Source organism: Sphaerodactylus townsendi, linkage group LG02 (genome assembly GCF_021028975.2).
Source record: "Sphaerodactylus townsendi isolate TG3544 linkage group LG02, MPM_Stown_v2.3, whole genome shotgun sequence".
Classification (NCBI taxonomy): Eukaryota; Metazoa; Chordata; class Lepidosauria; order Squamata; family Sphaerodactylidae; genus Sphaerodactylus; species Sphaerodactylus townsendi.
Window position 1 is genome coordinate 131,519,421 of NC_059426.1, and position 23,924 is coordinate 131,543,344.

Genomic DNA, 23,924 nt, shown 5'->3' on the forward strand with positions numbered 1-23,924 from the left:
CTGCTGCTCAAGCTTATACAATTCAGTGCTGGTACAAATATATTCTTTGCTGTATTGCAATATGATAGATGTTATTACAGGCATGGACCAACACAATGCAACATCAGAGATAACCTGTACAGGCCTGGCTAGTGGTTTGAAAGATAATATATGTTTGCATATACCAGTAATGCATTTTTCTGTTTTTGACTTTCTCATACTTATTTGAATAATATTTCTCAACTTGTAACTCACCTATACATCTGCTCTAAAACATCAGATCAATACAACTTGTAGACCAGCAACATGTACCCTTTAAAGAGGTCCTCAAATTTCACTCAGGGATCGGGTTTCCTGGCATGGCAACCAGAAGAAAACTGATGAGGGGGACAACAGGAGCCATCAGTTGACGGTGTGACATCACTTCTGTCAGGGCATTAGGAATGAGTTTTGGGCAATTCCTAGAGGGGCATGACATCACTGCTGAGTTTACCAGAAGTGATGTCACACTATCACCCAACAGTGTTTAATTTTATCTTTCTCCCACTGCCAGTCAGATTGGTGGTGGGAAACACCAAATTGAGCAGGGGAGGCCCACACCTTTGGGGAAGCTGGCAACCCTACTCAGGGTTCACATGAAACCAGTATGTGGAAGAACTATTCTTATATCATTGTATGAACAATATGTAACTTTTTACATAATTTATGATCATACAGACTTATATTCAAAGTGCAGCAATGATGAACCATTGAAATAAATATTTAAGCCAGTTTAATGTAAATGTAGTTTAGCAGCAAAAGTCGTCACATGTTTTTTGTTCACAACAGCCACTCTACTTAAAATATAGCACCCTTTCGCAGATAATGGCATTTCTCGAATTCCATTATAGCTGTACCTTGTATCTATTAATCAATGAAAAATCTTCTGAATTTGTAATGTGTTTGGAGGCAAATTGTGTTTTGAAAGTGGTTCATATCAGTTAAATTAAATTTCTGATTTAATTGTCTGCCTGTAAGACCATTTCGTATTATCTTTCAGCTACATTTAAGCTGTATAATATTTATTAGTTATTTAGAAAATGGTACTTCTCCAGAGCCCTGCGCAAGATGGTTCAAAGTAAAAACGCTGGAATAAAATTTTTAAAATAAAAACATAATACCAACATATAAGAACTGTCAATATTAAAACAAGCCAGGAGCCTAAAAACAGCAAAAAAACAAAATTCACTAGCCTAAAATGATGTTCATAAAACAGTCCTCAGGTTAGAAGCAAATCATTAACCAACTAAAAGAGAACCCCTCAGTCAAAAACCTGGGATGAAAGAAATCTTTTTGACTTGGGTATAAATAACCATAAAGGAGGCACAAGGTGAGTTTGTGAGGAAAAGACATCCCAAAGTGAGGTGCCACCACTGTGTAAGTCCCATCTCTTGTTATCTTCATCTGCTGATGGGGGTATGGAGGGCAGGCCTTGAGAAGTGGATGTTGAGAAGTGGATGTTTGACAGGCTGGGGTGCTATCTTGATGTATGACCTTCAAACCCCCATCTTGGATTTTTGTTCATTGCCCTGAGCATGCTCAATAGTATCCAAGACAACTGCACCCATATCTGAGGTAAGATGGGAGCATCCAATACCTTGTTTAGTGTACGGCACATTATCGTGTACATGTACGGGAGAATGTAAACCAGAAATTTGCCACTGTGTGATGCAGTTCTGTGAACCAGATTTTTGTCTCAATTAACGTAACAGAAATTCTGATATAATGCCACTTTCTCAAATATCTGTTTTAAAGAAACACATTTTAGTGAGTTTGAGGGCTGGTTCTCTAAGCATGGATACTAGCCAAACAACAAGAAAGGAATATTTTTCACAAGAATCATGAAGAAACAACAGTTTTCTCAGGAATATGAGAAGCTGGAGAAGTAGAGCTTGATTTCTAATTCTGAAAATATAGAACTATCTATAACATATACCCTGGGTAAAAGGGGGAGAAGTTGTCTCTTAGATTTGGTTTAGTCAAAGTTAAGTCTTCATGGAATGAGAAAAGAGGCTGGTTCATTCCCACCTCTTTTGACTTGAATTACAGGGTTTAGTGAGCTCAAATCCTATAGAGTCCACAAAGCTCTAATTAACACCCACAGTGAAAAATCTTTTGTTAAACTGGTCATTAAGAAAACTGTGCTGAGAAAAACAAGTTAGCTTGGTGGCCTGATAAAGGGATATACAGCCAATCCTGACAGGCCCATAATTGAACCTTCTCTAAAAATAACATGCATGCCTTACCATTTATTTTTCCTGGAAAATTTATTAGCAATGTTTCATTTAACTTTACTTTTTAAAGAAGCCAAGAACTCTTCATTTTTTCAACAAGTGACTCAGCTTTTAGAAGCTATGAATTTTTTAATGATAATGCCCTTCTGGTTAATTGAAATACTTTTGGCCTCCAGTTTATCTTGCAGGGGTAAAAGGACAAGCCTTCCTAGGTACACAACGGTGGGTGCGGGAGGGGTGGGATCCTTTTAACCTGTATCATTGATGAAAAAGGTGTAGTCCTTTTGGTTTCTCTCTCTTGGAATGTGTTTGATATTTTAAAGCATCGTAGGTTTCATTTACTTACATAACTACAGACTGAATAATTCAGAAAAGGGAAAAGAATCACGACCTTATTCTGTGAAAGGAGTCAAGTGTGCAATTGTAAAGGAAGTAGCCAATCTAAGGAGGGCTCTTCTGAATCAGCAACGGTCCATCCTGATGCTCACAACAGGTGGCTCCAGGAAGCCCGGACCCATGCATGAAGGCAAGAATACTCCCCCATAGCAACTGGTATTCAGAGGTATATTGCTTCTAAACATGGAAGTTTCATTCAGCCATCATGATTAATAGTCATTGATAGATCTATCAAACCATTAACTTTTCTGATCCCCTGAGAATAACACAAGAACTCTCTGCCTTAACAAAGGTACACGTCTAGCTCCAAAGGGTGGCAATGTGGGACATTCACTCAGGCTCCAAGACCATCAAAAGTCTCACTCAATAGAATTCTGGACTTGCATGCCTTGCCTTATAGAACTGAAGAGTGGTCTCCAAGGCCAAGAGCCCCCAAGCTGGACAGAACCCCCAACCAGGAATCTGGATGAGATTTGCATTCATAAACACCTTCCTGGCCCAGGAGTTAGAAAGTGAGGGCAAAATAAATGACGTTAGAAGCAGGCAGGAACCCAGGGCTGTACCACCCATGGGGACATGGGGAGTCAGATGACCCAGGTGCCGGCCATTTTGTTACGTGGGGAGCACCAAACCACTCCCTGTACCCCTCCTCCTTCCCTCCGGGAAATAAGAGCACATACACCCTCCCAACCACCCCCAACTCAAGCCAGGCCACAGAGGGCCTGGAAACAGCCAGCCCAGCCCAGTCCTCTCCCACCCCAAGCTCTTCAGGCCACAGAAGGCCTGGAGAAGGTGCCCCCCATCCCAACTCAAGCCGGGCCACAGAGAGCGTGGCGAGAGCTTCCCCACCCCACCCCCATTCAAGCCTGCAAATCTCTGCCTATTCAGATTGGTGCAGACACCTTGGATGAAATAAGTAACATGTCACTGAAGCATGACTGTAACCATTCATCTCCTGGGTTTTCCCAAGAAAATCTAGGAGCTGAATGATTGCTAACCCATAGCATGTGAACCCTAGAGTTGCTAACTTCCAGGTGGGCCTTGAGATCTCCTAGAATTACAGCAGAGCTCCCGACGACAAAGATTAGTTCCCCTGGAGAAAATGGCAGCTTTGAACTCTATTGCATTATACCCTCGCTGAGCTCCCTCCCCTCCCCAGACTTCACATTCCCCAGGCTCTGTCCCTAAAATTCCAGGAATGTCCCAAGCTAGAGGCCCTAACACTAGACTGGACCCCCAGTCAATGTAGTCTCTCCGAGCTCAGTTGTATCTCAGAATTTGTACTGGTGTTCGCTTGTTTGAAAGCAGTTTGTCTTCTAGCCTAGCCTTTGTCTTCACTTATTAGATTCTCAGGGGAATTTATAACAAGCAATCCTCATTCATTCTCTGAATAGCTTTACTCTTGTGTGAGTTATTCCCAGGATGGATCAACTGCTGCCCTAAGCACAGTCCAACCTTGGTGTCCCGGCCCTTCTATTTGCCAGATTCATACTTCAGTTTACTTGCAGGCCAATCTGAGCTCTACAGTAACAGAATAAAATGACGATATATACTCTATATATATATAATTACTGTGTTAGGAAATGCTAATACATGTATATATTATATACAATCCATATACATGTAAATTCTTACTATGTATATAGGCTTACAACCTACTGATAGTCTACTATGTCTGTCTGCCATAGGCACATACTAATCTATATATCTGTACTGATACTGTAAAAAAATACATACACACACAACAAGTAAACTTAGTTAGTTAGTTAGTTGTTAGTTAGTTAGTTAGTTAGTTAGTTAGTTAGTTAGTTAGTTAGTTAGTTAGTTAGTTAGTTAGTTAGTTAGTGCATTTACTATACTGCCCCACCCCCAAAGGGCTCTGGGTGGTGTACAATCAATAATAAAACATCATAAAACATCATAAAAACATCCTAAAATAGAAAACAAAACCCAACAGCAACACATCTCAGAATGGCAAAATCAATCTTAACTTCCTGGGTGGCCCATCCTATCTTCGTATAGGGAATGGCACGCAGATCAGCGGCTGCCTCTCACAAAGGCTTGGTGGAACAACTCTGTTTTGCAGACCCCGTGGAGCTTCCCAAGGTCCCACAGGGCTCGGATGGTCAGAGGTATAGTGTTCCACCAGTCTGGGGCCAAGGCACTAATGGCCTTGACCTGGGTGGAGGCCAGTCACATCATAGAGGCCAGCCGCATCATATCAATGCGCGTGCTTAAAGCCAATAACTTTACTTTCTAGAATTTGCATCCCCTGGGTGGCAACATTGAGACAGGATAAAGATATATAATGATTTTTTTTTTTTGCATTTAAGTTAAGGGTATTGACTGCGTTTCTGTCTGTAAGATATGCATGTATGTGCCAGGCCTTTTTCATGGGACCCTAGTTCACCTAAAGTTGAGCTAACTTTTTTTGTGGTGGTGGTACTTCTTTTTCACACACCCTTTTTTGTGGTGGTGGCGGCTCCCTTTTGTCACTTTCTGTGGCTCCCTTTTGTCCCTTTCCCCTTGGTGCCCTAAGCCAGTGCTTTTTATGATTAATGGTAAATCCAGGGCTGACTGTACCAGGTGCTAGCTTGTGTGTTAAAATGTGCTCTTATTTGTTGCTTGGGGTATCCATTGAATTAAAATTTCCTTGCTTGCATGTAGATTTTTTGGTTTTGGCTTGAACAAACAGTCTCTAGATTGGAATGAGGAAACCATATATCTGCAAGCCACACATGAGCACACAGACACCATCATAGTCAGTTCCTATCAGTTCCTATCCTTTGAAGCAACTATCTCCGTATCCCACCCCATAAGGTCCTTCCTTCCAGATTGGCGTCACAGTGCCATGTTGCCTGGAATCGAGCAGCTCCATCTGGGGGTGGCGAATCCCCCTCTGGAATCAGCGCAGCCCTGCACCAGTGGAAATGCCTGTTCCACCAAAGCAAGGGGCAAATGGCCTCCAGACCCTATTTGGCCTATAGCCAAGATACAACATATCTATTCTGCACTATGGGAGAGTTAACTGCTCATACTCCCCACGCTGTGGGAAAGTCCTTTGGAGCAGCTAGAGCTGCGATGAAACTGCGTCATCCCCGCCTATCCAATGCTGTAAGGCTACAGAGTAAAACGCACTTACCTCACAGTAGCACAATTCTAATATGTAATAAACCAGTAATGTATTGCAGATTTAGCTTTGTACTGAAATAACGTTCTCCAGGCAAATCTAATGACTTCCCTGGAATTACTTGTGACTAGAAAACATTTTTTCCTTTGGAAACAAACAAGGTTTTGAGGGGGAGAGACTAGTTCATAAGAGCTGAGATGCAGCATCTAAATAGTTAATTTTCCTGCATACATTTTCCTTTCTGCTACTGTTATTAACCACAAAGTTAGTGAGGCTTCTTAAAGGCCTCAAGCTTCCTCAAATTTCACATTTTCATTGCATTGCTGATCATTTAGAGGACAGACTTGTTCCAGACAGCTTTAATTAAACTGTGCTGCAAAACCAGATATAGATCAATGGAAATGATCCATAACAAGAGGCTAATCATGTCTTTAGCAGTGTTCAGTCCAGTTCAATCACCTTCTCCTGTTTCTGTGGCTTTACATTCATGTGGCAAAGGCTGTGTGTGTGTGCATGTATTTCCTCACCCCCTCCCCTTAATCCATCCCATTAGTGGCCATATGCTGGGGCTTCAAGGGAGACAAGACCTGTCTGCAATCTGCCAGGGATTTAGAGACATCAATAATTTGTGAACAGTCATGTTGGTACTGGTCGAAGGGTTAAGTGCTCGGCACGCCAGGGGCACCTCTTTTGGGACTGCAATTCTTAGTTGACTGTTAGGAACCTGATCCCCTGTGAAGCTTCCCTTCAAAGCACACGCTGCATGTCAAATCCATATAGCTGAAGCAATGGAGCTTTATTAGCTCTGGGATTTAAAGACTTACGCTAAGTGATATAACAGGATATTTGGTTTAAAAGGGAGAGAGAGGAGGAGAAAGGGGAGCACAGTGGTAACATAAAAGAACTGGCTGATGTGTGTGTTCATTTTTTCCTGTGGTTATTTGGGTGTGTTTTTTTCCTCTCAGCAGTGAAGATACTAGTGAGACTAGTCCTCATGGTTCTCCACTGTGACTAATAAATGATAAAAGCCTTATTTCTTAAGGAATACAGTTTGCATTAAAACAATAGCATGTATTTTTGAGACACTTTGAGGGCAATAGGCAAGAGAGTTTATTATTAAAAAGCAGCAGGATGGGATTTACTGAAATAATTTATTTTCCTTCCAACTGTGGAATGCTAAGTGGCTGGTTTGTAGCTACTGTGTAGAATTCAGATGAAAATTTTGGTGTGTGTCTTAAATTCTTCTTCCATTGCTACTCTTTCTACCTAATCTGCATAAGGACACTAACCATTTTAGAAGATTTAAGTTTGGCTGTTTTGGTACTAAAGGTTTGTGAAAATGCACATTAGAAATTTAAATGTAGTGGTACTTTTTAAAGTGTAAAATAGTAGCCTTTTAGAGAATTGACTGTAAACAATTATGTCTATAAATTAACTGTTTCAATTGCAATCTGGTGAAGTTACCTTTCCCACCGAAAGCATAAGAGAGGGTAGAGTGAAAGATTGTATTGGAATTAAGAACTGGTTCTTGCTAGAGTTGTATCTTGTATACCTGTTGTCCACTAATTCAGCATGTGAAACTGTAGGCACATGAACATTTCAAGTCGCATTGTTTTGTCAGTAAATGCATAGGTCACCCTGAATCAGTGCATTGTTGGAATAGGTAGACCAGGTTGCTTAAAACACAAAAACACCAAGTCTTCCTGACCTTTGAGTTGACTATTGATCTTAAGTTCATGTTGTCAGTATTCACCTCTAACACTGACAATTTCCATCTGTTAACCCCTTCTTTGGATTGCCACATCAGCACAAGGAAGATCTTGAACAAAGAACTGATGGCTCTATTCTTTGGAAAGCTGTTAGGCACAAACAATCCTTATGAAGCCTTTTAATGACAAAAATCTTTCACAGCTCTTCAGCCTGTGGAAAAGGTTAGAGCTTTCTGCCTCCCTGGCCAATCATTAATTGTACAAAACATTTCATTACTACAATTGCAGGATTGCAAGATCCAACAGTAGGCTGAGGGTAGAAATCTAAAGCAGGCAACTCCTGCTTTAGTGGCTCCCCACCACTTCTGCCTTCTGCACAAAAGTACATATTTCTAGGTCTAAAAGTGCTACATGACAAATCACCAGCAGCAACCACTCTATGAGCTGCAGCAACCACATACCAAAGCAAGCATTCCTTGCAATTACTTTGCCATTGTGATACGTTTTCCTTGAGTGATTCATAGTTTATTTGCATAATCTGCTTTCATCACATACCGAGTGTGATGTATTAATAATGCTTGGCCTTGTGGGGAAGATGAGAGAGGATTTCATACCTGCCCTCAAATAACTTTGTTGAATAGACCCCATTTAAAAATAAATCCAAGTTTTTGAAATAAAGACAAATGTTTATGAGATTAATCAATCAAATGATTCATCTATTTGGAAAATGAATGATTAAGAAAAAGGATATTTCCACACTTTGAAAAACATTTAGGCTTAAAAATGGAAATAAATATGTCATGCTCCTCTTATTTCTTTGGTGGAGAGCTGTTCAAAGTCTTCTTTGTTTCACTCTAACTCCCTTTAATAGCTCAGTACAACAATGGAATACACTGATATCAAAAATACAAATATCTTTACACGTTTGATGATTCACAATTGACTGAAATAAGACTGAAATCAAAGCTAATATCAAAGTAGGCCTTATTTATCTATTGCTCGAACCCATGTGTTCTCTGTGTCTTTTCTTAATTGAGCAGATTAAAATTATCATAAAGGGTTTTTTAAAGTTAATTTATAACTCCTTCACAATCTGAATCGTATGCAATTCCAAGCTATCTTTTCGGGCAGCCCCAGTTTAAGTACATCATAGTTATTGAGTCTGAAAGTTCCTAAGGCTTATACCTTGCTGCTCGTATGCCTGCAATGGACTAGGCACAGCTGATAGAAGGCGTTTCTAGCAAGGCTGTACCCTGAATGTCTAAGAATAACTCAGCATCTATAAGTATCCTTAAAATGCAGATTTGATCCTTGTATTAAGTATACCCTCTGTAGAACAAGCATAACCCTATAGATTCTGCCTGGCTCAACCTTCCATAATCAATATCCATCTGAGAAGATTTGGATTTCACCATATTCACCTCACGAAGCCCATCAGTTTTTCCAAAAGGCATTCAGGGAAAGGGGAAAACTTCATGTTTACCATATATACTCGTGTATAAGCTGACCCGTGTATAAGCCGAGGCACCTAATTTTACTACCAAAACTTGGGAAAACTTATTGACTCACGTATAAGCCGAGGGTGGGAAGCCGGGAGGCAGAGGGAGCTCCTTATTTGGGCAGTGCCTTGATAATACTGCTCAATAGCGAGCTCCTCGCCCGCCGGGCTGGCTAAGTGAGCTTCAAACTCCAGCTGGGAGGCAGAGGGAGCTCCTGGCCAGTGCAGGACTTCGATAAACATTGCCCGGGCCATGAGCCCTCCCGCCTGCCAGCTGGCTATGAGCTTCCTCAAACCCAGCTGGGAGGCAGAAGGAGCTCCCTTTATTTGGCAGTGACAATATTGCCCAAATAAGGAGCCCTCTGCTTGTGGGCTGGCTACTCTCAAACCTGGGCAGCCGCAGAGGGTGCTCCTTATTTGGGCAGTGATTTTCTGATAGTCACTGTCTAAAGGAGCTCCTTCTGCCTGCTTCGTAGCTGGATATGGGCTTCCTCAAACCCAGCCGGGAGGCAGAGGGTGCTCCTTATTTGGGCAGTGATTCCCCCTGATGTCACTGCCCAAATAAGGAGCTCCCTCTGCCTGCCGGCTGGCTATGAGCTTCCTCAAACCCAGCTGGGAGGCAGAGGGAGCTCCTTATTTGGGCAGTGACTCCCCCTGATGTCACTGCCCAAATAAGGAGCTCCCTCTGCCTGCCAGCTGGCTATGAGCTTCCTCAAAACCAGCTGGGAGGCAGAAGGAGCTCCTTATTTGGGCAGTGACATCAGGGGGAGTCATTGCCCAAATAAGGAGCTCCCTCTGCTTGCCGCTGGCTGGGCTTCCTCAAACCAAGCCGGGAGGCAGAGGGAGCTCCTTATTTGGGCAGTGGCATCGGGGTTCCCCCTTCACCCTCCCAGGAGGGCAGCAACAAGCAGCTTGTGCAGCCGCAGGGAGGTTGTCCTGGGCCACGCCCCCAGCCTCGGCAGAGGCCTGAAGAGCCAGCTGGAAAGCAGTGACTCATGTATAAGCCGAGGGGGCATTTTTCAGCCTTAAAACAGGTCTGAAAAACTTGGCTTATACGTGAGTATATACGGTACATTGATTTCCCAATCCTAGGACTGCAGCCTTTATTACATAAAAACTTGAAAGTATAGTATGAAGAAAATACAATGTAAAAATCAAGTCTGCTAGTCTTCATATCTTCAAGATTAGCTTACATCGTATTTTGGAATCTCATAACTGCTGGGATGGATCCAGTGGAATCCATCCACCAACAGAAAGATCTTACATTCATAGGATAAATCTTCTGCTAACATACTTCTATGAATGGAAATTCACATACTTTTGGTTGGAGGGTTACAGTTTCTGGCTCCTTTTATCTGATCCACCAATTAGTCACTGGTGAACTTGAATATTTGTTGCTATCAGGTACCTGAGCTTATGGTTTTAATCTACTGAATCATTTATTAGGAATTGAATGTAGTTTATTGTTTTATTGTATAAGAAATGTATATCGCTATGATAAAGGTTATACATGGCTTGTTGGACCCCAAACCCCAAAAGGGAGGGGTGATATAGAAATCAAATAAATTTAAAATAAATTTTAAAAGATGTAGTCAACTGTATTTTACAGTGATATCTCAAGCAGAGTTATACATTTCTCGATTTATTTAAGTCAATGGACTTAGAAGAGGGTATTTCTGCTTAGGGTGGCACTGCAAATATGGTTGTTTTTTATTTAGTTTAAACTAAATTCACCGTGTTAAAACAAATGGTTCATTTGTTTAGCTGCAGAAATATTGAAAGTTTTAAAGTAAAAAAATGTTTTTTTTTAATGTTTCAGGACTGCAAGAACATATTGAAGAACAAATGGGCATGAAAACACCAGCTCTGATCATGGTACCTGTGGTGGACTTACCTGGCCACATAATTATTCAGATAGCTTGCTGGCTCAGCCAATAACTAAGCAGCTATCCCTGCTATGATTATTCCATTGGAGGAGAAGAGATCAGTGGGATACCTGACTGTACACTGTGTAATAATAACAAGCAGATTTGTTTGTGGAATTTTGGGGGGAAATTGTCCTTGGCCATCAGACAGTGGTCACAGGGAAGGTAAAAATAGCATCCCACAACCCTAGAATCTTTCTAGTACTGCATTTTTAACCAAACTAGGATTATGCTTCATTCTTTAATATAGCTTTCATTAATAACTTCCTTATAGGTTAATTCATACATGGAAAACCCCTTTTTCATATACCTGCTTCAGTAACTCTGGTACATTCTCAACAAGTTGTGTTACTTTGATGTAACTCCTTAATATCAGAACATGTTCTGTGGATCAGAATGTCAACCTGTTAGATTTTTTTGTTATTCATTTATACTAGTACTGTCAACTTAAGCTTAACATATTGTGTATGTATGTGTATAACCAAGGCAATGTCAGATGCTACCTTTCCCACATCAAGAGCAAAAATACATGAGGAATCCATTACTAGTAATTGAAGGGTAATACTCAAGGGATACTTCATATCCCATAATGAAGAAAGAAATTTCTTGAAATGTAATAACTGAAAGAGAACCATCAGATTGTAGTGCTCATGTTACTATGCTGGATTTGATGTTTAACTCATGGGCCATTCAAGAGCTGGTGCCTGTCCGCTGTGCCGCAACCACTCCCAGCTACCGCTCCAAAAGATGCTTCTGGGTGGCATGGAAGGCTTGAAAACTGAAAGACCCTCCCTGTTGCCAAGAAGCCTCTATAGACTTACACTGCCCCAAAAGGTGGCTTAAGTCTGAAGCAGAGCCCACCAGCATAATGCCAGCAGAGGCCGGGAGGGAGCTGACTAACGTTGGCTCCTCCCCTGGCCATGCGCCCGGCTCACCCCTGCTACAGCAATGGGAGGGATGCTGGCATGGCATTCATTGCCATGTTTCAGCACCGGGGAAGGGGGGCAGCAGATGTATGCCAGCGGGATTACCCTCTGCTGGGGTAAGTGCCCCAGGGAAGTCAAATGTGCCAGCGCAGCAGCGTGACACTCCCAAGAGTGGATTTCCACCACTGCCCCCTTTGAATGAAGCTTCTGGTCTTATAATTCTGTTATAATGGTTTCACAGTTCAGGCAGCCACTGTAACTCCACTAAAATATGTTGAGAGTTAGTCTTTGTAGCTTTTAAGCTGTTTTTCCTAAAGTTTTACCTAGCAAAAGTATTTAAAGAATTCATGAGTTATATTTCTATCAGTTCAATTGCAGTATAGCATTTGTGTTATTCAGCATGCAGCCTTCCTCACTCCTGATCTGCCAATGGAACTTGCTAAACAAAAAAGAATCATCCCCTGTATTGACTCACCTCACAGTCAGGGGCATAAGAGGACTGACCCCACACCCTAACTCAGGGCAGTTGCTTGGTGGTCTGCAGAGTCTGACAGCATAAAAGAAGTGGCTGTGTGTATAGCATGCTTACCGGAATCCACTTTATTGGCAAATGAGAATATGCATTCATTTGAAAATGAATGAAGAAACAAAAAAGCCCCATTAATTTTTACATCAAAATTATACTATGCTTCACTTACATTCCTGATGTGCACATTACACATGCACATTCCATGATGAGTCCTATCTTCTCTTTTGTGGTGCTTCTTCCATTGCTAGCCTTGTATTGTGGAACAGGCTCCTGGAGATATTCTATGGGACACCAAATCAGGTGGACTTTTATGAGACCTGCAAAATGTTATGATGATAAAGCATACACCTTTTTTGTTTGTCTGTTTAGTCACAAGTATTTTTTTATCGACTGTAAAACACGGTCTTTTCATCCCATCTCTGTGAAATCTGACCTCTACATTGAATGGAAAACAAAATCAATCTGAAAATATTTGTCAACTGAAACCAGTGGAAACAAAAAAAATGAATGGAAGTAATTTATTTATTGAAATAGTAATATCCTGACTTTCCTATGCAGCCCAGGTCATCTTGCAGAAGTAACCATAAAACGAAGCTGCACAGTTAAAAAGTACTACAAAATTTCTTCATAAACAGTAGGCTCCAAGGACAGAACACGTATCAAAAAGTGTCAGTTCATATCTAGTTCTGGACATATGACCATTTAAAGTCCTACTGGGAAAAGTCAATCTAAAACAGGGGTCTGCTACCTGCGGCTCTCCAGATGTTCATGGACTACAAATCCCATCAGCCCCTGCCAGCATGGCCAATAAAGTGAACCAATTTCACCTGATTTTACCCCCGCAGCCTGCTGATCCTCCTGAAGTCTTGTGACTAAAAAAAATCATGTTGTCAGAGATCAAAAAAGATTGCTGGCGGAATGCAGCGGAAATCTACATATTTTCTTTCTAGAAGGGAGTTTGCATTTACCCATGAAACTGGGATTGGATTCTCTCTGAAATTTAGCAGGGATGATCCCTTCAGTGAGGTTTACAAACCCTGAGAATTTTATCTCAGTTGAGATGGTATCACAAAGGCACTACTGACAGAAGTATGTTTTTATTTAACGGTTCAAAACTAAGATCTTTTTTCTTACCTGTTTGAAATCTGGCAGCATGTCCCTTGGGTCAGGAGCAGAATCCCTGAAATTCCCTGCAAGTTGGAAGGAAAACAAATATGTGTTTCTCAATGAAATAAAACTTACAGTCTTAACAAAAATGAATGTTGAACATGAAATAAAAACTTTAAAAAATAAAATGGTGGTAGGGATGAACTTCTGTAGTGGTGAGTGATCCATTTTGTTTCCATTCTATCATATTAGAAGAAGAAGAGTTTGGATTTATATCCCCCCTTTCTGTCCTGTAGGAAACTCAAAGGGGCTTACAATCCCCTTGCCCTTCCACCCTCACAACAAACACCCTGTGAGTTAGGTAGGGGCTCAGAGACTAGCCCAAGGACACCCAGCTGGCGTGTGTGGGAGTGCACAGGCTAATCTGAATTCCCCAGATAAGCCTCCACAGCTCAGGCAGCAGAGCAGGGAATCAAACCCGGTTCCTCCAGATTAGAATGCTCCTTCTCTGAACCACTACACCAATATTACCCTACCTTTTCTCATTAGATGTCCATGCCAATGTTAGGTCTTCTAGTGCATAAATGAGGCTATTTTACCTGGTGGGAACAAAGCAACTTAATAGCCTGCCTGCGCCTTCCTACACAAAGTACTTTTCAGCTGCAACCTCACTGCAGCAAATATAAATGAACCAGACCTAAGTTACCATTGTTTAAAGAAGGGGGGAGGGCAGTAAAGATACAAGCACTGCTATGTTCTCAACTAATGTACCATACTAACAGATAAATAGTTTGCAGCACTTAAAAAAATCTCATGGCTAACAAAGGTGTATGAATTACTGAAGTATCTTTGTTAAGCTTTTAATCTTAGCTTCAACTCCCCCCTCCCATCTTTCTGATTGTGAAATAAGTTTCAAAATTGATACAAGTTTTGTTGTTATGTGCCAGACAGATCATGTTTTGATCTTTTATTTGATTTGGAACAATGAATGAGCAAACAAATTATGTAGCAATGAATGGAATGCAGGTCAGACCATTCCATGCACATAGCTGGTTGTGGGTAACATGTCGGGCTTTGGGCAAGCAGGGCTGCCCCATTCACTTTATTAAGGGGATTTATCAACAGTTACTAGTTGAGCAAGCATAGCAGCTGTAATCTGGCTTCCTTTCTGGGATGGAGATCATTCACAAGCAGCCCCACTGCTCTAGAAGCTAATGCTTTTTATGGAAACAAGTTGAACCATTGTCCTTTTTCTTGTCCTGGCAGCCAGGGGAAAATGGGGTGGAGTCTACAGTGGGCAGCCAAGATCATATCAGGCTGGAACTGACCCTCAATATAGGACTGGACTGGACTGGAGCTGACAGATTTGAGACTTTACTGCAGGAAACTAGATTGGAGAGCTGTTGAACCAGCAACTATTTTTTCCTTTTGAGAGACTGAAGTGCCCAATCCTGTGAGGATGTAAGGAGTGGCATCTTCTCAGTGCTACTGAGTAGGAAAAGCCCTGGGCTGCCAAGAAGGAGCGGCTGAGATTTACCTTGGCTGCCATTGCTGCCCAGGGGTGGGGCAGGAGAGGGATAGGCTCAGTGCCGGCATCCATCCCAGCATGGGACTGGGCCATCCAGCTGCTGGCGCAAGCAAGTGACATGCCTGGAAGAAGCGGGGCTGCAGCTTTGTATGTGCAGGCCAGGCCATCCCACGTCTCTTCTCATTCGAGCACCAACAGCTTCTCTTCTCGCTCCCTCACATCACCTGGCAGCTGTTTATCAGGCAATATGGAGCAGTGGGAAAACAACTTTTTAGCTTAGTGCTTCTAGGCAACGGAAGGAGGCCTGAATTGAGCACGATAGCAGCAGCAGACTTGCAGCACAAACAGGATTGGGAATTGGTGGATTGCACCTGGTGAATCGCTGTTCAACCTCTAGTTGCACACGAGGGAGGGCAACAAGGGGCCTGCTGCAGTATTCCCAGCAATAACAGGGATCCCCCCTTGTTTGGAGCTCGGGCAGGAAACACCAGGGAAAAGAGCAAAGAAGCCACAGTGGGGGGAAGGAGCACCAATGACAGGAGGGAACAGCATGGGTGGTAGAGGCAACCCAGTCAAGTGCTCCTTCAGGCTGCAGGCAGCACCAGGCACCATAAGAGCAGGAGCAAGGAATGGCACCAGGAGCAACAGAAGCGCAACTGACCCAGCGAGGGCTGTGCCGCACGCAGCCTTGGGGTCTCCTCTTCCCTTGTTGGGTTTCCTTCTTCCAAGAAGTTTTCTCATGAGGATGGGCTGGTGCAGACCCTGAGAATCACTGACTCCTCTCAAGGAGGACAGAAATGGATGAATCACTGCTTGCTTCTAGTGACCCTTTCTTACATGCCAAGTCAATGGTAATCGCCTCTCTGAACTCAGAAAGGAATTTTCCTCCAGGACGGATTGGCCAGGTTTCCTGGCCCCAAAATGGTAATCAACATTACCCTGAACATATAGAAAAAGACCATAAGCACAGAGCACTGAGACAACTCTTCCTGCCCTCCCTCTCATGATCTACCAAAATTCACAGAATCAGCAGTGTTGCTTGCAGATAGTCATCAAGCCTCTGCTTAAAAACCTCCAAAGAAGGAGATGTTTCTTCACTTTTATTATCATTTTTATGTTAGGGAGCATCGTCAACCAACTATATCCATGTATTTTTACTACTTGTATGAATGATTCAACAAACAAAGGATTTTTTTTACTCAAACACCATCTATTCTTTGTTTTAACCTTTTCACAACAATTCTGTAATCATTTTCTGATTTCAAAAACAAAAAGGCCATCAACACACTCATCTGAGATATAAAGCATATGTAACTTCATTCTGACTTACACAGTTTTGCATATGTTGAAAAAAGGGGTGCTTCAAAAAACATTTCCTCTCATGTTCCCTGTAGTATATCGACTGGGTTTACTGAGCTCTAAATATAGCCAAGATCTTTTGATAGGGTGTTATTTCACAGAAAACCCCCAAAATTTATGTAACAGAAGGCACTGTCTTAAGATATTTTTATCTTTCCTGTACAGTAGCATTCTCATCTTACCTACCTGAAATAATTGCAGAAAGTAAGTTTTACCTGATCTTTGGTCAGTTTTTTTTAAATGAGCATCTGCTGTTCGACATAGGAGGACAAATAAAGTATTTTTATTGGTTCACATTTCTACTTTTTGTTGTTGTTTTTTAAACCCATACACATATACACATACTTGATTCGACAGTACAGTAGATTTTACCTATGGAGATTTTGATACTGGGAGTGTAAATATGCCACAGTAAGCCATAAGTTTTGAGGGCTTTTAAAAATAGACATACAATTTCTTGCATTTCTTTAAATTTTTATTAAACCATTAGGAACATTTACAATTTATTCATGTTATGACCGACATAGTATGTTGATGAAGATTCTGACATTACAAATACAAGCATAAAGAAGAGAATTTTGATCCTTAAGAGAAATGGTGTTAACAGCCAGGTGGAAATCAATTTGTTTTGTAGATAATCTGGAAATGTATGTTTTTGTTGTATTCTTTCTTCTTCTATGTATCAAGAAATGAAAACAGAGGCCAACAGATGTAATAATAATACCTGGAGATCAAGTTATGTCATTTGCAACAAACCTTTAGTGAACTCCCCACAACTCTGAACAGCAGACAACATGATTAAATCTCTAATAGCAGAGAGAAAGGGATTAAATGGAATGGCTAAACACGACTTCAGAAGACAAACGAATGGGTTATAACTTTGTGTTTCACTCTTTCTGAAAAATGGCAAGATGATAGCTTCAACGCTAGCGAGCCTTTACAGTACACTTGGCTGAGCTGCCATAAAGGCATTAGAGCTGATATTCCTAAATAGGTTAAAAGATGACACTGTGGTATTTTAAGCAGGGATTATTTGAATTTTTTCCCTTACGTTTTATGGGGAAGTGAATCAAAATCTGATTTGTAACACCAGATATCACTGGTGCATCTTTCTTTCCAGACTTTGGATGTCTTTCAGGCATGGGAAGCAGAATGTCTCCTGGGTATAAAAGAGGTGATCTGAAGCAAGCTATTCTCCTTCAAGGAAGCTCTGTTCAACCCATTATCTCCCGCTGGTGGGCTATCGTCTATTCTATCAAAATACAATGATTAAATAAAACATTTTATTTCAAATAAATGAATGTACTGATTTAATCAAGATTTCTACTGTGTGATATTATAGTTCCCCAGATGAACACTGAAGTTCAAAGCTGTGGAGGTTTTTCAAGTGTCCAAGTTAAATCATAGCCACCTCTCTCAAAACGGGACTACTTCATCTCGATTAAAATGCAGCTAGTCTAAACTTTCTGATCAGACTCTAGCACTTATTTTTAGGTAACCTGCTTTTACTATTATGGCTATGTCTGGCACTGGAGAGCCAGATTAAGAAGAGTTGACAATTTACTAATTTATGATGTCTTTCCTTGTATTTTAGTATTTTTGGCAGACTAGCCAGTGTTGATGTATTAGCTAAGCATTCAGAGTCTACAGACTTGAGATCTTGAAAGTGTTTTTTTTAAATAGTGTTCCTTCATCTGAACACTGAATATTTTTGACATTTTAAAATTTAATTTACAGAAACAGACTGGATACCTGAGAAATGAATCCGTCTGTTGCATGCAAATGCCCTTTTTTGATGACACATTCTTTTGAATGCTTGCCTTCATCTTTTTTTCCTGATTATTTTCAGACAGATTTTTGTCCACTATTGTTTTTGAAGTCATTCCTCTTCCCTTTTTCACTTGTTGAATATCCTTGAGCCTTAGAAATGTTAATGGGCAATGTCGGATGATAGAACTGGCCTTCATTTCCATGCCCTATTTGGTAAGGGTCTCTATACTTTCAAAAACACAGACTTTCATTTCTTCTCTTGCACTGTTCTCACCTTTTTTGGTCCCTCCTCCAATCCATATAGTCTGCCATTTAAGCAGGGATAGTTGCATAGATCTGAAAGCAGGAAGTTTTTGAATATGTGCTATGTAAAGGTTGTAAAGAAGGAATAATCAAATATAGTACAAGCTGCAAGACTATTTTAAGAGGAACTGAAATATATTACAGGAAGATTTATACCTAAAGATGAGCTCACATTAGCCTGTCTTGTGATGAGGAGGTTTATTAATTAGTTCTAAAATGTTTTTGTCTGCAACAGTTATGGGTTGTCCTCTATTACTGTTATATATTAACAGTACCTCCGAGCAAAATGGGTCTTCCTGCTCTGTTGTTTATTTTATTTACAAAATTTATATCCTAGTTTTCTGCCCTCATCGGGTAGAGTTGCCAGGTCCCTCTAGGCAACTGGCAGGGGACATGGGGATTTAGCAGGATTGGGAGGGAGGCTTAGGTCATACTACTGGCAGTGGGCCAATGTCACTTCTGCCGTGCACTGAAAGTGACACCATCATGTCAAAAACTCATCATGGCAAAAAAATGGCTTCTACAGTACAGTTTTTGCTGGACTAGCAGAGCATCACCATGACAACAGCAATGTGATGTCAGCACTTCTGATGCATGCTGGAAATTGTGTCATTGAATCACCGGCAACAGTGGCCTAGGCTAACCTCCGCTGCTGGTGTCTCCCTGCCAGTCAGCTGATCACCAGTGAAGTGGAGGACTGCCCCAGTGGCAGGATCCTAACTTTATCATCAGGACAACCAAGGCTGCTCATTAAAAAATATACAAAACAAAAAAATCATTAAACCCAAGCAAAAACACATCATTAAAACAATAAAACCAAGCTAAAATGCAAGTAGGTCAGTGCTTTCAAACAGCAACCGAGTTGTGGCAACACCAGTGAGGAGCTTTAAAGGCAAATGAGAAGGCAAGTGAGTAACATTGCCTTCCTCTGCAGAGCCTTCCTTAGTGGTTGGCCATCTAAGTACCAACCTTGCTTAGCTTCCAGGATCTGACACGATCAGGCTATGTTATGCCATTTTCCATCCCCAATATATATATATACTAAAACATAAAAACAATTAAAATAGGGCAGGAAGGAAGAGTCACTGAGGGGATGTTAGACATACAAGTCTACCTGCTAGCAGAAGATGGGAACAGGAAGGGAAAGATGAGTCTCCCTGGGAAGTGAGTTCCAGAGTTTTGGAATTCATTACTTCAGAGTAGAATCTGTAACAAATGTCATCCCATCTTTCATCCCAGTGGAGACCCAGTGCAACTTACATTGGGATGTTGTGTGGTTTCCGGGCTGTATGGCCATGTTCTAGTAGCATTTTCTCCTGACTTTTTGCCTGCATCTTCAGAGGATCTGATGGTAATAAAGCAAGTGGAGTATATATACCTGTGAAATGTCCAGGGTGGGAGAAAGAACCATTTCAACAGAAAGGAAGAAACCATGAAAATGAACAAAATTTGGCTACCAGTACTGAAAAACACTAGAATCAAGACAGTGACTAATGAATACCACCCAGACAAAGAATGTATCCAGGCAGTAAGCAATCAAAGGGCTAGTGAACACCACCCAGACAAAGGATGTCTCTAGGCAGTAAGCAATCAAAGGGATCAAAGGGCCAGGATACTACAATGCAGATGCCCTCACTAATTGATTGTGCTATCTTCATGGTTACTCACATGCTAAATGAGTGGATCCCAACCAAAACATGCAAATCAAGCTTGCTAATTGCACCCTTTACACTTTTTTAACAGGCAAATGGTTCTTTCTCCCACCCTGGACATTCCACAGGTATATATACTCCACTCGCTTTACTATCCTCAGATCCTCTGAAGATGCCAGTCACAGATGCAGGCAAAACGTCAGGAGAAAAAAATGCGACTAGAACACAGCCATACAGCCTGGAAACCACACAACAGCTCAGTGATTCCAGCCATGAAAGCCTTCGACAATACGCAGCTTACATTGTTCTTCTGTACTTCATTTTATCCTCCCAACATCCTTGTTAGGTAGGTTAAGCTGAGAATGTGTGACTGATCCAAGGTCACGCAGCAAGCTTTCTAAACAAGAGGTGGGATTTGATCTAGGTCTCCTAGATCCTAGTCAGATATTGTAATCACTATTACACACTGGCTCCGATAGTTTCTTAAGCCCCCTTTTGTAAAGAAGGGGATATTTTCCATCTTCCCTGTGTGTGCTGCCTGCCACTGGCGTTCCTGCCTAGGGACATGGGGTACCCCTTGTCCCCGGGCGCATCGATTGTGGTCACATGGGGGGCGCCAAAACATCCTCCTACACAGCTAGGGATTGAGCAAGCCCTAGAAAGCAGGCACTGAAGCAGCCGACTGCTCCCAGTGCTGTCGTAGCCCCGCCCACTCTGTATGGTGGCCTGGAGTGTCCAGGGGGCGGGGGAGAAGTCCCACTGGGCTCCCAGGAGCAGGACTGGGGAGCTCTGCCTCCCCTCCCTCTAACCCAGCATGCCTTATTCGCCTTAAATTAAGTGTGGCATTACTCAGAAGCCTTCTCCCGGCAGCTGGGCGCCGGCAGGCACAGGAAAGGCAAGCTGAGCAGGGAGCAGCAGCAGCAGCAGCAGAACTGAAGATGATGCTGACGTTTGCTTGGTAAACCTTCAGATGGGGGTGACTTGTGAGAGATTTACATGCTTGAAAGTTAATTCCCACTTGCACTGGCTTGGAGCTGTTTCTCAGGCTAGCAGCCTACCTCACAGGGTTGGTGTGAGGACACGATTAGGAAAGTGGTGGGGAGGGAGCCATGTATGTTTTGCTGGGGATAGGAGGTGATTTGTGAGAGATGATGCTGATGTTTGCTTGGTAAACCTTCAGATGGGGGGGGTGACTTGTGAGAGATTTACATGCTTAAAAGTTAATTCCCACTTGCACTGGCTTGGAGCTCTTTCTGAGGCTAACAACCTACCTCATAGGGTTGGTGTGAGGACACAATTAGGAAAGAGAGTTGGTGGGGAGAAAGCCATGTATGTTTTGCTGATGGTGGGAGGTGTTTTGTGAGCTGGTGCAAAAAATAATTGTTTGGTCGTTGTGAGGGAGGGTGGTCGTCCATACCTGGGGTGGGGGTGGGGGGGCACCAAACTCAGATTTTGTCCCTGGGCTCCAGTTTGCCTAGATTCACCCCTGCTGCCTGCACTTTCCTTGCAGATTAAACCTTGGCTTTCGTTGCAAAGAGCAAGGATGTTCTGGAGCTACTCTGTGCCAGGATGTTCCAATTCCCTTTATTATTGGTGCTACAAATCCCAGCATCATCCTGAAACTGTTGCCCAATATTGAGACTCCTAAGTTCATTTTCTGATGTTATGCCTGTCATAGCGTGCCTTGGCTTCTACTGCAAATAGCTAAGGAGGAAGTTCTGTCAAGGTGAAGGCTTTGGGGCAAGGATGTTCCAGTTCTGGTCATCTTTGACACTGAAACTCCCACGATCATTCTGAAGCTGGTGGCTAACTTTAAGACTACTGGCTTTATTTTCTAATGAGCTGTGCTTGCCACCAACAGCCTTAGCTTCCACTGGAAATAATGGGGGCTGCTGGACATAACCTGGGCCAGATGGTCCTAATCCCCTTCATTTTTGGCACTTCAGCTCTCAACATCATCCAAATTTCAAATGCCTAGTTTGATCATATTTGTCAGGGGCAACCATAGCTTTAAAAAGGAGGGAGCTCTGGAGATTATGTAGGCCAGGATGTTCCAGTTCCCTTCTTGTCTGGCACCGCAACTCCCATAGTCATCCTGAAGCAGGTGGCCTATTTTGAGTCTCCTCTGCTTCATTTTCTGAGGAGTTATGTGTGCTGTATACTGACAGACAGAAAATGACAGTCACTTCCTTTTATTATTTTTATTGCACTTCTGCCCTAGTGTTCACCTTTTAGGAAGACACCCAGAGCAGGAGGCTGAGCAAAGCCAGTCTTGGATGGTTGGCAGGTAACTTCCTTCAATTAGTTACTTTGAACAAGATCTTAAGGAATACATAGGAATGTTTGCCTCGCAGCTAAATATTCTGATGGTATTAAACGGAATTAATCCTGGCCTCCTCAAGTGAGTCATTGTTGTGTTTCTGTCTTGGTGTAAATTAGATAATTGGTGGCACTCTGGCAATGTCTACAAGGTGGGCTTTGCCCCCATCCCCACCCAAGACGCAAGAAGACATGATGGAGGCTTCCAAGCCTGGCGTTTGATGCTGATTCGTTTTCAGTCAGTTGGGCAATCAGATTGTATGTGGAGGGAATGCACACGCGTGCGCGCGCACACACACACACACACGCACGTATATTTGTAACTGTGAGAAGAGCTGAACCAAACACACACACAGACACCATTAACATTTGGTTTCAGTGGTGCAAGACGTGATTCTCTTTACAGAACAATCCCCAGTGCAGACAAAAAGCTTTCGTGGGGTTGAGATCCTGCCACTCACGTAATTATTTTGAGACAGACAGCTCCATTACTTCAGTGCTTGCACTTCAGAAGAGGAATGGAAACATTAGGAAAAGTTTTTTTCTTTGATGTAGAGTATGCTGCCACTTTTTTGTTATTAAAATAGGAGCGAACGTTAAATAAATAAAATTTTGCCTGGAGGCTTCTGAAAACTAATGTTGTGTTTTGACAGTGTCGGGGTTTTTCCCCCCTCCTCATTCCTGAAAGCATTACGTGAGTTAACTTAGGATTTCATGATTTTTGCTCCTTGCTACATAATACTCAAACTCTTTTCTTTTCATCTCCACTTTTTATTTGCATCCTCTCCCAAGTGCACTCACAAACCGTCTCAGAACTCTCTCTTCAGCAGTTACCAAATTCTCTCCAATCTCCTAATCAGGACTACAAGCATCCATGTACACTGAGAGAAGGCTGCAGGAAAGGGTGGCTGTGGTTCTTTCCACCATGAAATGCACACAGGCTTTTAGAAACATCTGGAAAAGGGGGGGAAATAATGCAGAAAATATTTTTCCCTTTTTTTCTTTTTAAAAAAAACCTTACTCAAATTGGCTGACTAATACAGTTTTATTGCCTTTCCTCTTAGGGGCTCAAGACAGTGTAGATTTCAGCCTGTGCCTTATCCAGGTCTTGACCCAACCTTGACCTGCTTTCACATGGTGTGTCTTCTGACAATACCCAGGCCCCATGTTGCAAATTCATGGCCTTCTAAATAAATAAATAAGGAAGAATGATACAGGACTTTAAGATGGGAATATTTAATTGAATTTCTGTCTGCTCCCCCCCCCCCCCCCCCCGCAATTTCTTGCAAAAAAACAACAACAAAAGTTCTCTTAGTGTAGGTTGAACTAGCAGTCTTGGGAAAATACTTGCCCAGTAACTGGAATACTTGCCCAGTAATCATCTTACTCTATATTTTTACTGTCTGCATAACTTTAATAAACCTTTGAAACTGTGATAGAGCTTAGTAGAAAATGGCATCTTTACATCTAAAAGCCAATTTAATTTAATCTCAATTTAAGCCAGTATTCTCATCTCAAGAA

The 23,924-nt window shown here is 42.0% G+C and overlaps 1 protein-coding gene across 3 annotated transcripts in view; it reads left to right on the top strand.

Annotated features, from left to right (window-relative positions):
- DPH6 (diphthamine biosynthesis 6) overlaps window positions 1-13,811 on the top strand; it is a 273,005-nt gene extending 259,194 nt beyond the window's left edge. For 2 of the 3 annotated variants that reach the window (XM_048486218.1, XM_048486219.1), the window contains exon 15: window positions 10,805-13,811. In XM_048486218.1, the coding sequence (XP_048342175.1) occupies window positions 10,805-10,923 (119 nt within the window). In that variant the 3' untranslated portion in view covers window positions 10,924-13,811. The remainder of the gene's footprint in view (window positions 1-10,804) is intronic. The other variant, XR_007243639.1, reaches the window with a different exon arrangement.
- Window positions 13,812-23,924: the final 10,113 nt, after the last annotated feature.